At 41.0% G+C, this 17,184-nt stretch overlaps 1 protein-coding gene across 2 annotated transcripts in view; it reads right to left on the bottom strand.

Moving 5' to 3' along the window:
• CCNYL1 (cyclin Y like 1) overlaps nt 1-15,566 on the bottom strand; it is a 36,022-nt gene extending 20,456 nt beyond the window's left edge. Inside the window, exons 1-3 of one of the 2 annotated variants that reach the window (XM_069578160.1) lie at nt 14,958-15,566; nt 4,384-4,458; nt 2,222-2,256 (exon numbers count right to left, since the gene is read on the bottom strand). In XM_069578160.1, the coding sequence (XP_069434261.1) occupies nt 2,222-2,256; nt 4,384-4,458; nt 14,958-15,183 (336 nt within the window). In that variant the 5' untranslated portion in view covers nt 15,184-15,566. The remainder of the gene's footprint in view (nt 1-2,221; nt 2,257-4,383; nt 4,459-14,957) is intronic. The other variant, XM_069578161.1, reaches the window with a different exon arrangement.
• Between the last annotated feature and the right edge of the window lie 1,618 nt (nt 15,567-17,184).

Here is a 17,184-nt window from a genome sequence, read left to right as displayed (position 1 = left end):
AATGTACAGTATTCTAATTATAGGTATAATAGTATTGTCTGAATCAGTATCGTTAATTATACTGAATTAAAACTTTTAAACTTAGAATTTATATTCAAAGTATAAATCCAACTTTGAGTGGACTAACCACAAATCTACTTCCTTTCCCCCTTCTTTCAGAGATATCATCTCATTAGAAATAAAAGTATTTTTTAAAAAAGCTATACCCAAGACAGGATAAACAGCAGATGATTTTTGATGTTTGAAAGATGAAAAAACTAGATAAAGGAGTGGTAACTGACATGGCAGAACAGAGGAAGTACAACCTTGGAACCTACAGAGTAACTGGGATGGGAACAACAAAACCAGTGTTGTCTTACAGAACCCAAGGCAGGTTCAGAATCCAGAAGCATGGTCACCAAATCCTTGCAGTGAGGTCTATCAGGTAATGAGTTCGCAAAGTGATGCTTCCAATTAGATCTTAACAGACAGTGAGGGACCATCACATATTTGAGGGAAACCTCCAAGAAGTCAGAGATCAAAACAGGAAGAAGAAATCAATAGGAATGATAAAAATGAAGGAGCAAATAAAAACTTACAAAAAAAATCTTCAACATCTACAGAAAGATGAGAAATTGCATCAGTGAAAAAAGAATAAAAGGATGGAAGAGAACACTATAAAAATAAGGTAGACGAAACAATATATTCAATAGAAGGATTACAGCAGAGTCAAGGAAACCTCCAGGAAGTAGGATAAGACAAAACAGAAAACAGGAGGGGGAAAAAAAATCTGTGCAGAAATATTGCTCTAAAATTTTCAATATCTGACTAACAGGAATCAAAAAAAAGAAAGAAAGAAAGAAAATACCAAAGACGCAAATAAAAGAATTCACTAGAAGAGATGTTCTGTATGTTTAAAGGCCCCAACAGAAAGACAAGGTCTATACCAAGCCATATTATGAAATGTCAAAACCCCACAAAAACAGAAGGTACTACAAGGTTCCACAGGAGGAAGGAATGGAGAAATGACTAATTTGGTAATATACAATGTATCAAATTCAATAGATTTAAGAGAAACACTGTAAATGAGAAGACAATAGGGAAACCTCTCTGTTACTGCAAAGATTAGTTTCAACCTAGAATTCTACACTTTATCAAATATAAGGAGTTTCATAGAGGCTAGGTCTTGATAAAATTTTTGCCCATGTGCCTTTTTCCAGGAAAATGTGCTCCAGGAAAACAAGGGAGTATAACAAGACAGAGGGAAACAGAATCTAGGACATAGGGGATCCAACACGAGAGAGCAGTGGTGTGAGATCCCAGGTGACTTCACACAGACACCCCAGGAAAACAGGCACAGAGCCCATCTAGGAAACACTAGCATGCAGGCGGTAGGAAGACAAAAGTTGGCAAAAAGTGTCTCCAAGAAGAAATGGAACAGATGTGGTTTTGTGGACGGAAAATATTTCTGATAGGCATGTGACAAATGTTACAACATTTGGGGGAAAAAATAGCTGTTAAAAAACAGGCAAGTGAATATAGTCAGGAAATTGATTCCACAGGAAAAAAATGAAGACTGTGAAAACAGGGAGATTGGTCAGGGAGCTACTCAACCGTGTTTGGCTGTGTGAGATCATGTTTGCTAGAAAAAGCAGAACTGGATTATCCTGAGACGTGCAGAAGTGCTTAGATTTCATCAATATTGAAGAAAAAGAATGAAAGGTGCACACGGAGGCAGCACAGAGAACTATATGGCTCAACAATGAGCAATACTTGCTTAGTCATAATACTGCAAACAGTGATTCTGATTTAATAAAAGCTGATGCATGTAAAGGGAACAGGAGGAGGGAATAAAATCACAGTGGAGAGGAAGTTAAGATTTCACCTGCTGTGCCAAGAAGTCAATGAACAGTGCTAAAAATTAGATTACCTATTACACTTTTATTACTCTGGTTAAAAACTAAGATGAAAAATTTAAGGCAAAAGAACTTGACGTTGATCTTTATGCTATAACCATATTATTGAAATTTAACTTAAATGTCAGGACCCTTAAAAAAAAAGGGAACTACTATGTCAAAAACCTTTCTGAATATACTTGATAATTAGGAACCAGAGAGTCAGAAAATTTATAAATAAGAGGTCAATGCTAACAGTACTGGATCCATCATACTTTTTAGGAAATCATGGCAGACATGCTTTTAATTGAACTATTGATTTCTCAACTTTTCAACTATTTACTTACATGGTTTAAATGGTTGCTCTTCCTCTTTTCTCGCACTAAGAATAAAAAAAATTAACTGATGAATTCCAATACAAATACCATAGAAAAATAAGTCACTAGTTATCTGATGGATTACCAATATACACAATGAGTTAAAATTTCATTCTATTTTTAAAAATAATTTCCAACAAAACATATAATTTAAATCACCCAGCAAAATGAATCCTATAAATAGTATCTAAAAACTTAGTTTTACTATTTGACCTAACAGATACTCTGTATGAGGTACAAATCAAAGACTTCCCATTTACAAAAGAAAAGGACACAGTAAATTAGGCCAGGTGAGATATTTAGCTAATAAAAAATTTACCAGCTGCACAGTATGTAGTATTTTCTAGTTCTACATGTACTTTAGTCACCAGGATTAACAGATGACAACTCTAAGAACCAGTTTCTGGTCAAGCACCCATGTCTCTGGAAGCATCCTGAACCACTTATTGGTCACCTACTCAAACACCCAAGTTAAAAAATACAGGGTCTTCTGTATGCAAGACAGGGAAAGAGACACAGATGTGTATAACGGACTTTTGGACTCAGAGGGAGAGGGAGAGGGTGGGATGATTTGGGAGAATGACATTCTAACATGTATACTATCATGTAAGAATTGAATTGCCAGTCTATGTCTGACGCAGGATACAGCATGCTTGGGGCTGGTGCATGGGGATGACCCAGAGAGATGTTATGGGGAGGGAGGTGGGAGGGGGGTTCATGTTTGGGAACGCATGTAAGAATTGAAGATTTTAAAATTTAAAAAATAAAAAACTGGAAAAAAAAAATACAGGGTCTTTACACACTGGAAAGCAATCTATAATCTTTAACATGTGTGCTGACCTCACTGAACATACATCAAAAGTACACAGAACTGTTTTGCTCCAACAAAGGCCAGAAGAATATAAGCTCAAAGAGGGTCTTAGGCCACACTTGTTCCCATGGCATCACAAGCACGAATTCCTTTAGACAGAGGAGACAGGGGCATGGGGTTGTGTTTCTTTTACTCTCTCCACCGTCTCTCTACAGTGTGAGTAGCTCATGACTCTGGAAAAGACTGAGAAATACAGTAATCCTAACTAGAAATAACTGCCTCAAGACAAAGTACACACACTTTAAGAAAATGCAGGCGCCCCCAGGCAGGAGAACAGGTGGTGCACTTGGAGAGGGCGTGGTGAGCGCTCTGCGCCCCGCCCCCTCACCTGGCCCTCTGCCTTCTGGCTGTTCCTGAGATAGACCCTTTGATAAAAACCGGTAATCCAATGAAAATAAGAGAGAAAAAGAACCCTCAATTTTTTATTGTGCTGCATTACTTCAAATATTCTAGAAGGTTCACTTCTTGTATTCCTGCTCTCATAAACAACCGAAAAACTTGACCATGTATGGCTTTTTAGCAAATAAACTAGGATTTAACATATACTAAGGAAGACAAGCAGGCAAGACAGGCAGGGGTGCAAAAACTTCCAGTTCTGATTCTTATCTTAAAATAAGCAGGACACCAGAAATTTATACAAGGTTTCCCATACTGAGGATAACCTTCTAGAAAACCCCATATGGCAGGCACGTTGCTCTGATTACCCTGGCTCAGCACTACATTAGGATGAGAGAACTTTGGAGAGCTAAAAGTTCTCACAAGAACTTTTAAAAGAACTTAAAAATTCACACGAATCTGGATGTGAGAGAGGTTCATCTGGGTGAGCACTGCAAAATGGTGCCAAAATCACAAGACTCGATTCCCATACGTAACAACTGATTTTTTTTTAATTAAATGAAAACCTAACTGTGACCTAAACCATATCATTCATCTTTAACTCATGCGCTCTTGGAGCAAGAGGAAAAGGACAAAGTAGCATGGAAAAACAGACCACAACTAAATCATGTGGCAAGCTGACTGTGTTGATAAAGTAGCAGAGTGTATAAACAGATGGTCTAAGTGTTTCCCTCATTAAAACAGTGACACCTAAAGGAAAAATGTATCATCACATATTAAAATAAAACATCACATATTAAAATATAATCACATATAAAAAATAATATATTTAAACTACTCTAAGTGTCTTTCTGTATCTTCCTAAAATACACAAAGACAGTTTTCAATCTTTTTCTCAGGGGGTGAGGGGGGGACACCGTCTTACCGTCCGTTTGCGATTTGCTCAGGAAAATTGTGCTTGCCCTTGGGTGGTCAGATGGGTTTGATTCCAAAGCTAAGTCTGCACAGGAAGGAGAGAGAAAGGTGTGACAATTAGTGGAGTAGAAAAAGACATGACTTTTAAAACAGCTACACATTGATTTTAATCACGTTTAATAGCCTTAAGAAGAGCTTTTAGTAATGGCAAGAAGGAAACTAGTAAAGGCAACAATATAAAAATTCTATTGGGAAACAGAAAAATTGTAGAAATTCTCCATACATGTGGAATAAAACCAGGGCTATATCTTAGGCTTTTTTTTTTTTAAACTTGCACCTAATCTATGCCTCCCCTCCTACTTATTGATTAAGAATTCAGTCACCTCTCTTTAAGCTGATATTACTGGCACATTTCAGGAAGTCTCAAGAAGTAAGTTATGCTACAGTCAATTACTGTCAGATACCATCTCAAACTATCAAACATGCTATAACCAAATAAGCTGCTTTTGGCAAATGTTCTTCAGACAATCCAATGGCTAATTCTAACTCCACTCAACAGTTGGCTGCTGTTTATCTAGGGGCTATTCATTACGGCAGATTTAAGAGGAATACATATAAGAGTTCAACGTTCTGATCCATAGGAACACTTCTAGGATAGTGATTTTTAACTTTGCCCTCTATTTCCAAAGCTAAACTCTCACTTCTTCCTTTCATGGTGCATGATTAATAGAAGGCTTCAATAAGAGCACTTTCTGGAGCACATCAAAGGGCTGCTTGAAAAAAAATTTGCCCATACCTACGTAAAAAAGGTGGGTCTGCTGGCAGTTCACTTTGCACCAAGGTGGGACAGCCTTCTATTCAGGCAGAAATACCAAGCAAGCACAAGCTGACACACTGGACAGTAAGGTTGTTGTTTAAAACAAACATAAAAGCCCTATGGGCAGTTACTCAGTGAAGTCTACCTCAAACCAATTAAACAATCTTTTAAGAAACTGGACCAAGATTTTTAAAGGGTAATAGTTAAGGCATTATTTCCCAAACCACATAATAATTGGCCTATTTTTAAAGGTGAGTTTGGTGGTCAAAGTGATTTACATGTTATCCCTGAGAATCAAAAGACTATATACATTGATATAATAAAAACTAACCAGTCCAGTAGTGAATTCAGTCTAACCCAGCATTTCACAAATGTTATCTACCTAAAACCTTTTTCTTCCCCAAAGAAAGAATTTTGCATGAACAGTAATTTGAGACTTCCTGGTTTAATGGGAATTTTAATGTTACTGCCAGCACTAGAAATTTACATAGGTAAACCAACTGCTTTGTTCTTCATGAAAATTCCTTCACTGCATTTGGAGTTTATTAAGCTATATTTGGAGAAAATATTCAACAGCTTTATGTAAAAGACCCATAAAATTATTTTAAAGTTTCTTACCCCCTACATATTTGAAAAATGGGACACTGGGAAAATAAATTATTTCAGTTGTACACAAAGTTAACAGGCAGAGTCTTTCGACCTAAGGCTTCTGAAAGGATTCATGACTACTTATCTGTACCAGAAAGTAAACAGGCTATGCTGGAATCTAAAAAATAAGCAGAAATGCTTGCAAAGTAGCCATATTTTTCATCAGGGTTTATGGCATGGTAAAATTTAACAAGAGTCAATGGAAGTCCAGGAAAAGTAAGTGTCAGGATCAAAGAGAAGCAAGCTTTAACACACACACACCCTGCCAAACCAGGGTGTGCTACTGGTATACTATGATGTGCTACTACGGATCTATATACAGAAAGCAAGAAGGCTGAGGTAAAAGAAATGACAACATGCAGGAAAAACGTAACCTTGCCCAAGTGACCAGAAAAGAGCTGGCACTCCCCCTACCCTACCCTAGAGGTTTCAAGGGTGGGCACATGACCTAGAACTGGATGATTGATCGCAGCTTTCCCGGGACTTCCCAAGAAGCAGAAAAAGGCAGAGCAGTACCCTAGGCTCCTTAGCCAATCTGGAGCTGCTGGACACTCCTCTTGCCATCATGAGGGGAAAGGCTTTTCGGGAGAGATCAACAGAGGAGAGCAGAACTGAGACAGGCTGTGAGATCACTGAGCTCCTAGGTCAAGTACTGCTTAATCTACTCTATCAACTCCAGTTACATAAAAGTCAATATATATATTTTTAATTTAAGCTATTCTGAGACATTTTCTCAAACTTGCAACTGAAAGAGACCTGGTTAACCAGCAGTACTGATGATCACACTGAAGGTGGGGAAAGGTAAGAGTCACTTGCTCATTCCTTTAACAAATGTCATGAACAAAAATTTGCATGAGCCAAAGTGACACTATTTAAAAATTAACCCACAGATTCACAACCCTTTAGTTGTTTTCCTTATACATAAGAAAAAGCTCTAATTAGTGTATTATTTATGCCTTCTTGTTACTAACAACCCTTCTGCATCTGACTCTTGCATATTTACTGTTTAATGAATACACAACAGCCCAGCAAGTGTTATTCCTATACTGTACTTAGCCAATTCCTTATTGCTGGGGTTTAGCAATAAGGGGTTGCTGGGGTTTACAACGTTCTATTCTTTGATGAGAAAACTTTTCTTCTATTGTTCTACAGCTTTTTAAATAAATAATGGTTTTATCTCCTTAGCAAAGATCTTCAAAAGTGGGATGTCTAAGCCAAAAGGTTGGATCATTTTCATGGCTCAAGGTACAGTGCTAAACTGCTTCCTGAAGAAGGTGGGGCCACATTAATGTATTATGCGACCAATCATGACAGTTTTAGTTCCTACGCCTGCTCTGTATAGTTGCGGGGGGAAAAGTCCTACTAACAGAAATAAGGAGTAGCACTGCAGATCTAATCTGTATTTCTTTTGATTACATAGTTTTGATCACTTTCCCATAATTATCAGTGTCATTTCCACTTTGGTGAGGTGCCTATCATTTATAGGTACTAAACATATTAGGGCCCTACTGCCGTCAATTTGCATGAAAGTGAAAGTGAAGTTGCTCAGTCGTGTCCGACTCTTTGCGACCCCATGGACTGTAGCCTACCAGGCTCCTCAGTCCATGGGATTTTCCAGGCAAAACTACTGGAATGGGTTGCCGTTTCCTTCTCCAGGGGATCTTCCCGATCCAGGGATCGAACCCGGGTCTCCCGAATCGTAGGCAGATGCTTTATCGTCTGAGCCACCACGGAAGCTCCAATTTGCATGAGGTTTTCAGAAAATATTAATCTTCTGTTTACAGCCTACGTAACAATTTTCTATACAACTTGCACTTTTTGCCAGTGAAAACCACATCACTATTTTATAGACTTGACAGGTAAGCCATTAGACAGTAAACTCATACATACACACAATATTTCTGCACGCTCCATTAACTGTTTTGCCAAGAGTCTAAGGAGACGATGAATAAAATCTACCATACTCTTCACTGTCACAAAGGTAAGACTGTCAACTAGGAAGCACCCTTCCCCTCATCCCCTCTCCCACAAGCACATACAGTGATGTTGAGATATTTTGAGAAATTACTGTGCATTTTATATGTGAATTCTTCTTAAAACTACTTCTTTAGCAATCTTTAAGAATGTTTTAGCCCAGGAGAAATATTCTTGAGCTCATGATTAGGGGTTATCATTAAAGTTATATTTTAAGACCCATCACTTTTATATTACCAATTTAAATTGCAACTTAATTGACAGCATGATAGACTTATGAAGAAAATGGATGACTAAAAAAAATTAAGCTCAGGTCTTAATATAAACACTCCCAGAAGGAAACCTGTAAAATACCAGGTCATTGAACGAAGAAGGTGGGGCCTTCCTGTTAGGTTGGTTTTCCTCCAATCTAACATTCTATCAATCGTGAGATCCATCTCAATTGCAGATGTTAAAAACGTGAAAATAAAGGCAACTTAGAACAAATAAAATGCATTACCGAAGCCTAAAAGTGTTAAAATTATGCTGTCAAACTGTCAATAAATGATTTTTCCCTGTCAAAATATCAGAGAAAGGGTAGTGACCAAGAAATCATCTGACAGGAGACTGATGCCAACATGTTGACTTCAGTTCAGTTCAGTCACTCAGTCAAGTTCCACTCTTTGGGACGCCATGAACGCAGCACGCCAGGCCTCCCTGTCCATCACCAACTCCCGGAGTTTACCCAAACTCATGTCCATCGGGTCGGTGATGCCATCCAGCCATCTCATCCTCTGTCATCCCCTTCTCCTCCTGCCCCCAATCCCTCCCAGCATCAGAGTCTTTTCCAAGGAATCAACTCTTCACATGAGGTGGCCAAAGTATTGGAGTTTCAGCCGTAGTATCAGTCCTTCCAAAGAACACCCAGGACTGATCTCCTTGCAGCCCAAGGGACTCTCAAGAATCTTTTCCAACAGCACAGTTCAAAAGCATCAATTCTTCGGTGCTCAGCTTTCTTCACAGTTCAACTTTCACATCCATACATGACCACTGGAAAAACCATAGCCTTGACTAGACGGACCTTTGTCGGCAAAGTAATGTCTCTGCTTTTTAATATGCTGTCTAGGTTGCTTTTTATTTCATGCTTTTTAATATGCTATCTTCACTTAATATATTGCAATTAAACAGGATTGTCAGCATTTTCTGGGCCAAATTCAGGGCTCCAGTTTACTTAAAGGTTTACTCCATTTACTGAACCCCTAGTAGTATACTATACTAGTTTTATGGCTAATAATACATTTCATGTCTTACGATCATCCAGTGTTTCATCCGAGCCCACACTTTCCACCCTAGCCAACTGGTCCTTGCCCGCCGACACTGAACTAGGCTGTCTCACCAGAGGGCACACAGCACGCTCCTGTGAAGCCCTCGACTGCTCCTGCTTCCCTGGCTTCTGACCATTCTGGCTTCCAAACTGCTTCTGAACTTGCCTCCAACTCGGCTCTCAGTTCTGCCTGACCTTAATCCTCAATCAATGTTGTAATAATCATGACCAAGAGATGATACACAGGTAAGCATATCTGGTTTTATGTATTTCTAAAGAGTACTTAGGCTTCTTGGACTTTTAAGAACCTTTCTGGGTTGCAAGCTACGGTGATTTCATTTCACATTATGCAATGTTACTGTTTTAACTCTTAAAGTTGTATTACTTTAATACCCTAAAAATAAACAATTTTTTAAAAAGGGGTGAGAAAAAAGGTAGTATTTCAAAGCAGAGCACAAAATGACATCAATAAATTCTGTTCCTATATATCATGTATTTGGAATTTACAGTCCTCATCTATTAAGGTTTTAAAAATGAATAAAACCTTGGACAACTCTGTACCTCAGAGAAGAATCTCTACACTGCCTAACTCAGAACATGATGAGAATCAAATGAAATTCAAGAGCAATGTATACACCATAGCTTCACTGAGTTACATAAGCCTCTTTGCCATGACAAGGCTGCGATCCATGAGGGGGATACACATATAAAGCATAATAAATGACACATCAAAGCTTTCACAAATTAACTAAAAGCCAAAAGTGAACATTTAGCATCTCACAGGAAAATTTATCTCCGCTCATCACCCTCAGCCAAATAGTATCTTAAATAAACACTGCTTTGTTGTTGTTCAGTCACTAAGTCCTGTCTGACTCTTTGCAACTCCATGGACTGCAGCAAGCCAGGCTTCCCAGTCCTACACGAGTCTGAGTTTGTGCAAACGCAAGTCATTGAGTCAGGCTACCCACTAAAGGAAAGACGATAAGAGTACACAAGGGGAGGCATTTCTCCTAGTGTTCTTCCTTTTTCTTCTTTAATAAGCAAATACATATCATTTCTCCTGCTTCTGTCATGGAGATTAGTGTATATTCTCTCCCCATTTTTTTTTTCAGGTTAACATCCCCTGGAGATGAAGTCATTAACAGTGGAGAGAGCTCTTTCACAGCTCTCTAATTCTTCACTGTCTGGATGTGCTAGTTTACCAGTCCCTTACTGGACATCTGAATTATTTCCAGTATTTTGCTCCTGAAGATAATGTAACATATGCAGCCTATACCTTCAGAATAAATTCCTTTAGTAGGATCTCTGGATTAAGTGAGACTGTGCCAACTTCCCCTTCAAAGGGTTGACCGATTTCCCATTTCTACCAGCAATATATGAATGTAACTTTCTTCATTGTCACCAAAGAATGCAGTGCCAAGTTTCTGAATTTTCTCCCAATAGAAGCTACAGTAGTTGTATTTTCATTTCTCTTATGTGTGAGGATATGTTTAAAAGCCATCTGCATTTCTTTTTCTGTGACTTGTCCCATTCATATTGTTGTTAGCCTACTTTTAGATTCACTCAGTTTCTTCAAGTTAGCCTATTTTAGGCCCTTATTGATTTTTTGTTCAAACCACTGTTGGCTCTCAGCTGAGCGCTGCACCAGCCTCCTAGTTGGTCTCCCTGCTTCATTTTACCCCTGCCCACATTAGAGTAACTAGTCTGCTCCTCCTGCTCCTCTCCCCACACCACCTTCCCCTTCTTTAAGAATTATCATTCCCTTGCATATAACCTTTCAATGGTTTCCCATTACAATTAGACTAAAATCCGTATTTTTTCTTGTCAAGGCCTACTAGACACATAAGGCCTTAATCCCCCTATATTCCTCCTGGCATTCTTTTTCACTCAGCCAGCCACCCTCTTTCTGTCCTCTGCCTACACCAAGCACATTCCCTTCTGAGGACCTCACATGGCTCCCCCTCACTCCTAGGATGCTCACTGGTCACTTAAGGAAACCACCCCCAGTAACACTGCCCTCCTCCCCAGTCCATGATCATCATTTTTTTTCTTCTCAGCGTCTCGCTACTTAACATTATTCCTGTGTCATCAGCCCCGAGGTACCTCTAGGAAGTAAAGACCAGATTTAGGTTTTGGGTTTTGTCTGTATAACCTCTGTTTGTCCTGCCCCTAAATGGTGCCCAATAATCATCCATTGCAATGTACCCCAGATCATTTATGCTTCTCCCAATTTTCCTTCATCATCTAAGATTCCTTCTAATGCTGTCCTTTGATGTGTCTTTCACCTAAGACCAGCATTAATTTCCGATCTCTTAGAGGGGTAGTTTAGTTACTCAGAATCAAAGACACCGACAGGTTACCAAGAACCTCAAAAACCTAAGAGAGGAAATCTACTGTTCAGTGAAAAATCAACAGGAACTTTAATTTGGGGAAAGAACATTTAATGTTAAAATACCTTAACTACAAAATGACTCACCCTATGAATTAAGTCATAAGACAAAGTGTACTACCAGAATTCTACAGGGAAGTACATCACATCACTTTTTATGTCTGTGCCCAGAATAAAGCAATATTAATGGGATTATAAAAGACAACCATAAAGGATGGGTAAATGAATGATGCTCCAACCATTAAACAGGTGCTAAAAAGCAGACTGTACAGCTACACGCAGCTGCATGGAAATCCACCCTGGAGCATGCTTCAGGTGTCAGCGTGGTTCCAGGAGCTTCCTTCCCATCTTCACTTTACAAGAGAAAGTTACAAAGTGGCACACAAAGAACAACTTCATACAACAAACACAATGTTCTGTTTATATGTATACGAAAGGTTCAGGAAGAATCAACACCAAAATATTGATAAAAATTCTTGATATTCTGAGTATGAGTGAACTACTTTTCAGTATTTTGTAAATCTTTTACCTCAAATGTTTATTGTTTTCAAAAAAGTTTAAAAAAAAAAGTATCTAAAATAGCTACTGAAAAGAGGAAAGACCTGTTGCTCAGAGGTTTTTTTTTCCCCATTACGCCGTCAATTCCTTCCCTATCCACTCCTTGGAGGATGGAAGGAAGGAATCATTTGAGAGAGCACCTTGCACCAGAAAATGAGCAAAATTCCTAAGGGCAGAATATAAAGGCTGTTTGAAAAGCTGATGCATAATAACAAAATCAGATAACAGGACCTTAGCATCTTATTTTCTATTATTGACACTGATTAGATAACACTATTAAAGGCAAGGTAGCAACAAAATTCTTTTGAGTCTATCTGATATTTATACTAGGTTCTTTAGGAGTTAACTGAAACAGCTTGAAGAAATCATGTTCTTCTCAAAGGTTTCTGAAGAACAAGACACAGCATCTTTTATGTTTGATTTTGTCTAAGTAACCAAATAATTCTTCACTGTAGAAAAGCCAAAATGTTTTATATCAATGTATTTCTCAGTTTCCAGGGAAACTGATATAAAATTGTCTGAAATAAAAACATTAAGAGCAAACTTCCAATGTGCTTGCACTTTACATTTGGTGTTCTGACCTTGTTTCTATGGAAACAATAATAGGCAAATGCTGAAATTGAGGTTTCTCTTATCACTTTATTGAATGCCAAAAAAAAGAGAGACAAATTTAAGTAAAATTTTAATAATCATGTCAAACACAAAAAGGTAAATTCTGTACTCATGAACTCTCTTTTTCTAGCTCCCGACTTAGCACTCCTCCTCACTAAATGCTTCATACCTTACCTGCCTGCTTACCAGTTTCTCCGAATGTCCCTCTGTCCAGGGCATTCTCAGCTTCAATTCGAGGTCAGCAGAACAAACTCCTTAAAATATACCAACATGTTTACCTGACTGGTTAATTTAGGCTATTTCATGACTTCTTTTATTCCTATCCATTGTAGTAAATGTATATAGAATGGAGAGGTAAATGTTGCTTCTGAGTTGTGAACAATAAACTCAAATGGAAATAATCAAAACTGAAGTTGAGATAGGCCTAACTTACAGACAAATTATAAAATAAAAAGTGCGTTCCAGTTTTCTTTGAGCACCCAACAACTGAATTTGCTGGATCTACCACTCTGAAGGCGGTCTCTTCTGTTTAGTAGCTATGCTACACAGTTATTTCAGATCTCTAAGTCTTGGCTTCTTCATTGGCAACACACGGAGAATATTCACAGGTCTTATTTATAGATGGAAGGGTCAAGTGAAATACACCCGAAAATACGCTGTGAATCTTAAAAGAATTATGCAAAAGTCCAACTACACTAGCCTACTACTGTTTTTTAAAATCACTTAGAGGCTTACCTTATAGCAACAAACTGAGCAATTTTCACAAGTATGCACAAGTTTTGTTTTTAAAGCTACAATTAATTTATATAATTTATTCTTTCACAGTATCTGACTAGTATCTGACAGTATCTGAAAAGGGAGTACTTTCCACTTACAAAGCCATATTCATCATATGGGTGAGTTCACAGGCTTACCTATTTTAACTTTGAAAGAAATTAAGTAAACCCAAATAAAATTTAAACAGAAAAGCTTTAAGACATTTTCTCTAAAGAAATACTCTCTGGCATTTAAATGAAACAATTGGGCCAATGGGGCTTTAACATCTTCACGACACAATGTTTTCTACCTTAAAGAACACAGCCTTTATTAATGAACCACAGTGTTATTCAGAATCTTTTTTTTTTTAAAGCTAGAGCCGTCCAGTTTCAAAATTCTAGAGGAAAAAAATCAAACATTTTGTCTCCTCTGCTCCATGACAACCCACGCCCACCCCCAGTCATTTCGTCTTCAGAATTTTACCTGAACATTCTGAAAGTTGAATAGGATTCCACTGGCAGGAGGGGGTTGGAAGGAGAGGTAGCCATGGAGACAACTTTTCTGCAGGATCTGCCATCTTAACTGCCAAATCTTTGTATTATAAATAAAAGTCTGAATTTCTTTTTTCTCCTTTGAAACTTTTGACCAACAGTCTCAGGAACCACCCCCACCCCTCCCTTAGAAGAGGCAACATGCAAGTGGTTAAAGCTGGGGAACTGAAGACATTTTTGTGTCAAAGTGGGACTGTTAATCAGAGCTCCGTGAGGTAGTCTTTCGGTAAAAACAAACAACAAAACTATTCCCTGCAGCCGTTGCAGTAACGTTTCACTCCGTTTACAGTTTTTATAAGCCCCACTCTCACCTTTTTCTTTCCTATCGTGTTCAGATTACAGTTAGAATAAGGTCGCTTCAATCAGGACAACTCTAGACAGAATCTTACTTAACGCCACACTAACTGTCGATCTGTTTTGATTTTAAATAACAAATCCTAAAATCTGTCTTAATTGTCCCGAATATCAACTATCCTAACGAGTGGAAGTGTATTTAGATCCTTACCTCGTTCCTTCACTTAGGTACCATCTGGATAGGTAAGGATAGGGAGATGGGATGGATATCGCCGAAGTTGGAAGTATTTAAGTTTTCATTGAGAAAAGAAGAGAATACATCAGAAAGTCTTTACAAAGTCCCACGAAATGTTAAATAGAATCACGAACAGGAGGGGCCTCAGACTTGAGGGTCTCGGGTTGGGCTGCGAAATGGGAATGGGGGAAGAATTGGGCGTTCGGGTAGAGAAGAGGGAGAGAGACTGGCCGGACGCGACGGGGAAAGAATAAGGGGTGGGGACACCAGGGAGGGCCAGCCTCCGTCCCCGGTGCCCAGCCCCGAGAGAGCCAACTCCAGGCAGGAAGGAGCCCTAGGCGGCGGCTCCCTCCAGGGGGACCCGGGGGTCGGCGGAGGCCAGAGGTAAGCCCGAGAGCAGACGGCGCCGGCCCCGCGAGGGGCTAGGCGCGCCGGCCGCTTTCTTACCTTCGGGCATCTCCCGGTCGCTGATGTGCTGCAGGTGGTGGCCTTCACCCGCTCCGAAATCCAACTCGGTGGGTTCCACGGCAGCCGGCGCCGGTGCTACTGCCACCGCGTCTCCGGCCGCCGCCTCGTAGACCTCAGACTCGTAGTCTGGCTCCGCCGGCCCCGCGCGCCGGCCCAACTTGGGGCTGGCATTGGGGGACACGCAACAGGTCAGCGTGTTCCCCATGGGGCGCCTCCGCTCCTCGCTGCCGTCGCCTCCGCTCGGCCCCCGACTCCGCCGAGCTCAGAAGCCGCCCCCTCCCCCAACAATGGCGCGGCGGGCACGGGCAGCCCCGGGCTATGCCGGGGCTGCGCCGCGCATGTAGACGCGGCCTCGCCTGCCTCTCGCCTGTCCGCCCCGCCGCCGGGCCCGGGGCAGGGCTCCGGCCCCGGCCGCACCCCCGCTGTCTCGCCGCCGCCGCCTCCCCGGAGTCAACTAGTCTGTGAAGGCGGCGACCAGCCCGGCTTATTTAAAAGGGGTGGGGACCCGACAAGCGCTGAGACGCGCAGCCACTGCCGGGAGAGAGCGCGGTCGGAGCTCCTCCTCCTTCCGCCGCCGCCTCCCGACTGAAAGGCGCTCGCCTGGCTGGCCCTTGCCAACCGGAACGCGTCCTTCGGTCACCTGGTTACGAGGGACCAATCACACACAAAGTTTCCTCCCAGCGCCCGCCTCAGAGAGCAGGCACGTGACTCACAATGCCCCGCCCCCACCCTGCGGCTGCTCCGCCCCTCGAGTGGCGCGCCCTGGACTCCTGTTTCCATTCATCGTGCGGCACTCGGAGCTTTCCGGTCCTTCGGGAAGCGGTGAGGGAGTTTGTGAATCGAAGCTGTTCTGAGTCAGTGGGCTCTATAGAAGGCTTGTTAGTAAAGAGTCAGTTCCGTTAGCAACTCGGTTTCATCGGGTCTGACAGCTGACTGATTTGATGCATTGCTCAACGAACTTAGTTACACCCGAATCGTTGAGTTTTTTGTAACTAAATGCTCCTCTCGAACTGACTTCGAAAGAGTGTTAGTTTCCGCCTTCAGTTTAACCATAGCAACCCCTCTGTGTCCGTGTCTTGAATGAGACTTGAGGACACGTCACCCCTCCACTTCCTCATCGGTAAATTAGGGACCGAACTCCTCCCTCCCAACTCTGAAACGCTGGGATTCAGCAACTCGATTTTCTCGCTGTTTCTCTCTTCCACGGCACGAGTCTCCAGGTTTCCCTACTTTCACCCTACTTTATATGTAACATAAAGCACAAAGCACGATTTTTCTCGTAAAAAACTGAGAGTCACAAAGTGAAGTACCACGGTTTTTATTTAATAAAGATGATGGTAAAGATATGCTCCCAAGGTCACATGATTGCTCAGGGGTATGGCCAGGATTTGGTCTCCGATTGTGTGGATCCCCAAAGGCACCTTATTGTGATTATCAGAAAATAAAAGTAGAAGTCAAATTTGATTGGAAGTGGCAAGGGATTTTCTCTAAGGGAGAACAGTTTTTTGAGGTGGCTTTAAAAATACTTTCCCTTCTTTCAACATTGGTTAGTCCCTCCTACTTTCTAGGCACTGTGTTCCTGCAATAGCCCTGCCCTCGATGAGCTCAGTCAGGCGCAAGAGAAAATAAAGGCTTAGAAAGTCCAGTTGTCTGAGGTCAGTCACACTGCTGCCAAGTACTTGAACCTGAAATTCAAATCTAGATCTATCTAACCCCAAAGTAGGTTCTGGGGTAAAGAGCTTGATTTTTCCCCCCCAGAAACAGGAAAGCCTTTGAATGTTGTGACGTTCAGTTCAGTTCAGTCGCTCAGTCGTGTCCGACTCTTTGCGACCCCATGAATCGCAGCACGCTAGGCCTCCCTGTTCATCACCATCTCCCGGAGTTCACTCAGACTCATGTCCATCGAGTCCATGATGCCATCCAGCCATCTGATCCTGTGTTGTCCCCTTCTCCTCCTGCCCCCAATCCCTCCCAGCATCAGAGTCTTTTCCAATGAGTCAACTCTTCGCATGAGGTGGCCAAAGTACTGGAGTTTCAGCTTCAGCATCATTCCCTCCAAAGAAATCCCAGGGTTGATCTCCTTCAGAATGGACTGGTTGGATCTCCTTGCAGTCCAAGGGACTCTCAAGAGTCTTCTCCAACACCACAGTTCAAAAGCATCAATTCTTTGGCACTCAGCCTTCTTCACAGTCCAACTCTCACATCC

The sequence above is a fragment of the Ovis canadensis genome, chromosome 2 (genome assembly GCF_042477335.2).
Source record: "Ovis canadensis isolate MfBH-ARS-UI-01 breed Bighorn chromosome 2, ARS-UI_OviCan_v2, whole genome shotgun sequence".
Lineage (NCBI taxonomy): Eukaryota > Metazoa > Chordata > Mammalia > Artiodactyla > Bovidae > Ovis > Ovis canadensis.
Note: the sequence above shows the minus strand (reverse complement) of the source record. Positions and strands in the feature narration are given on the sequence as shown.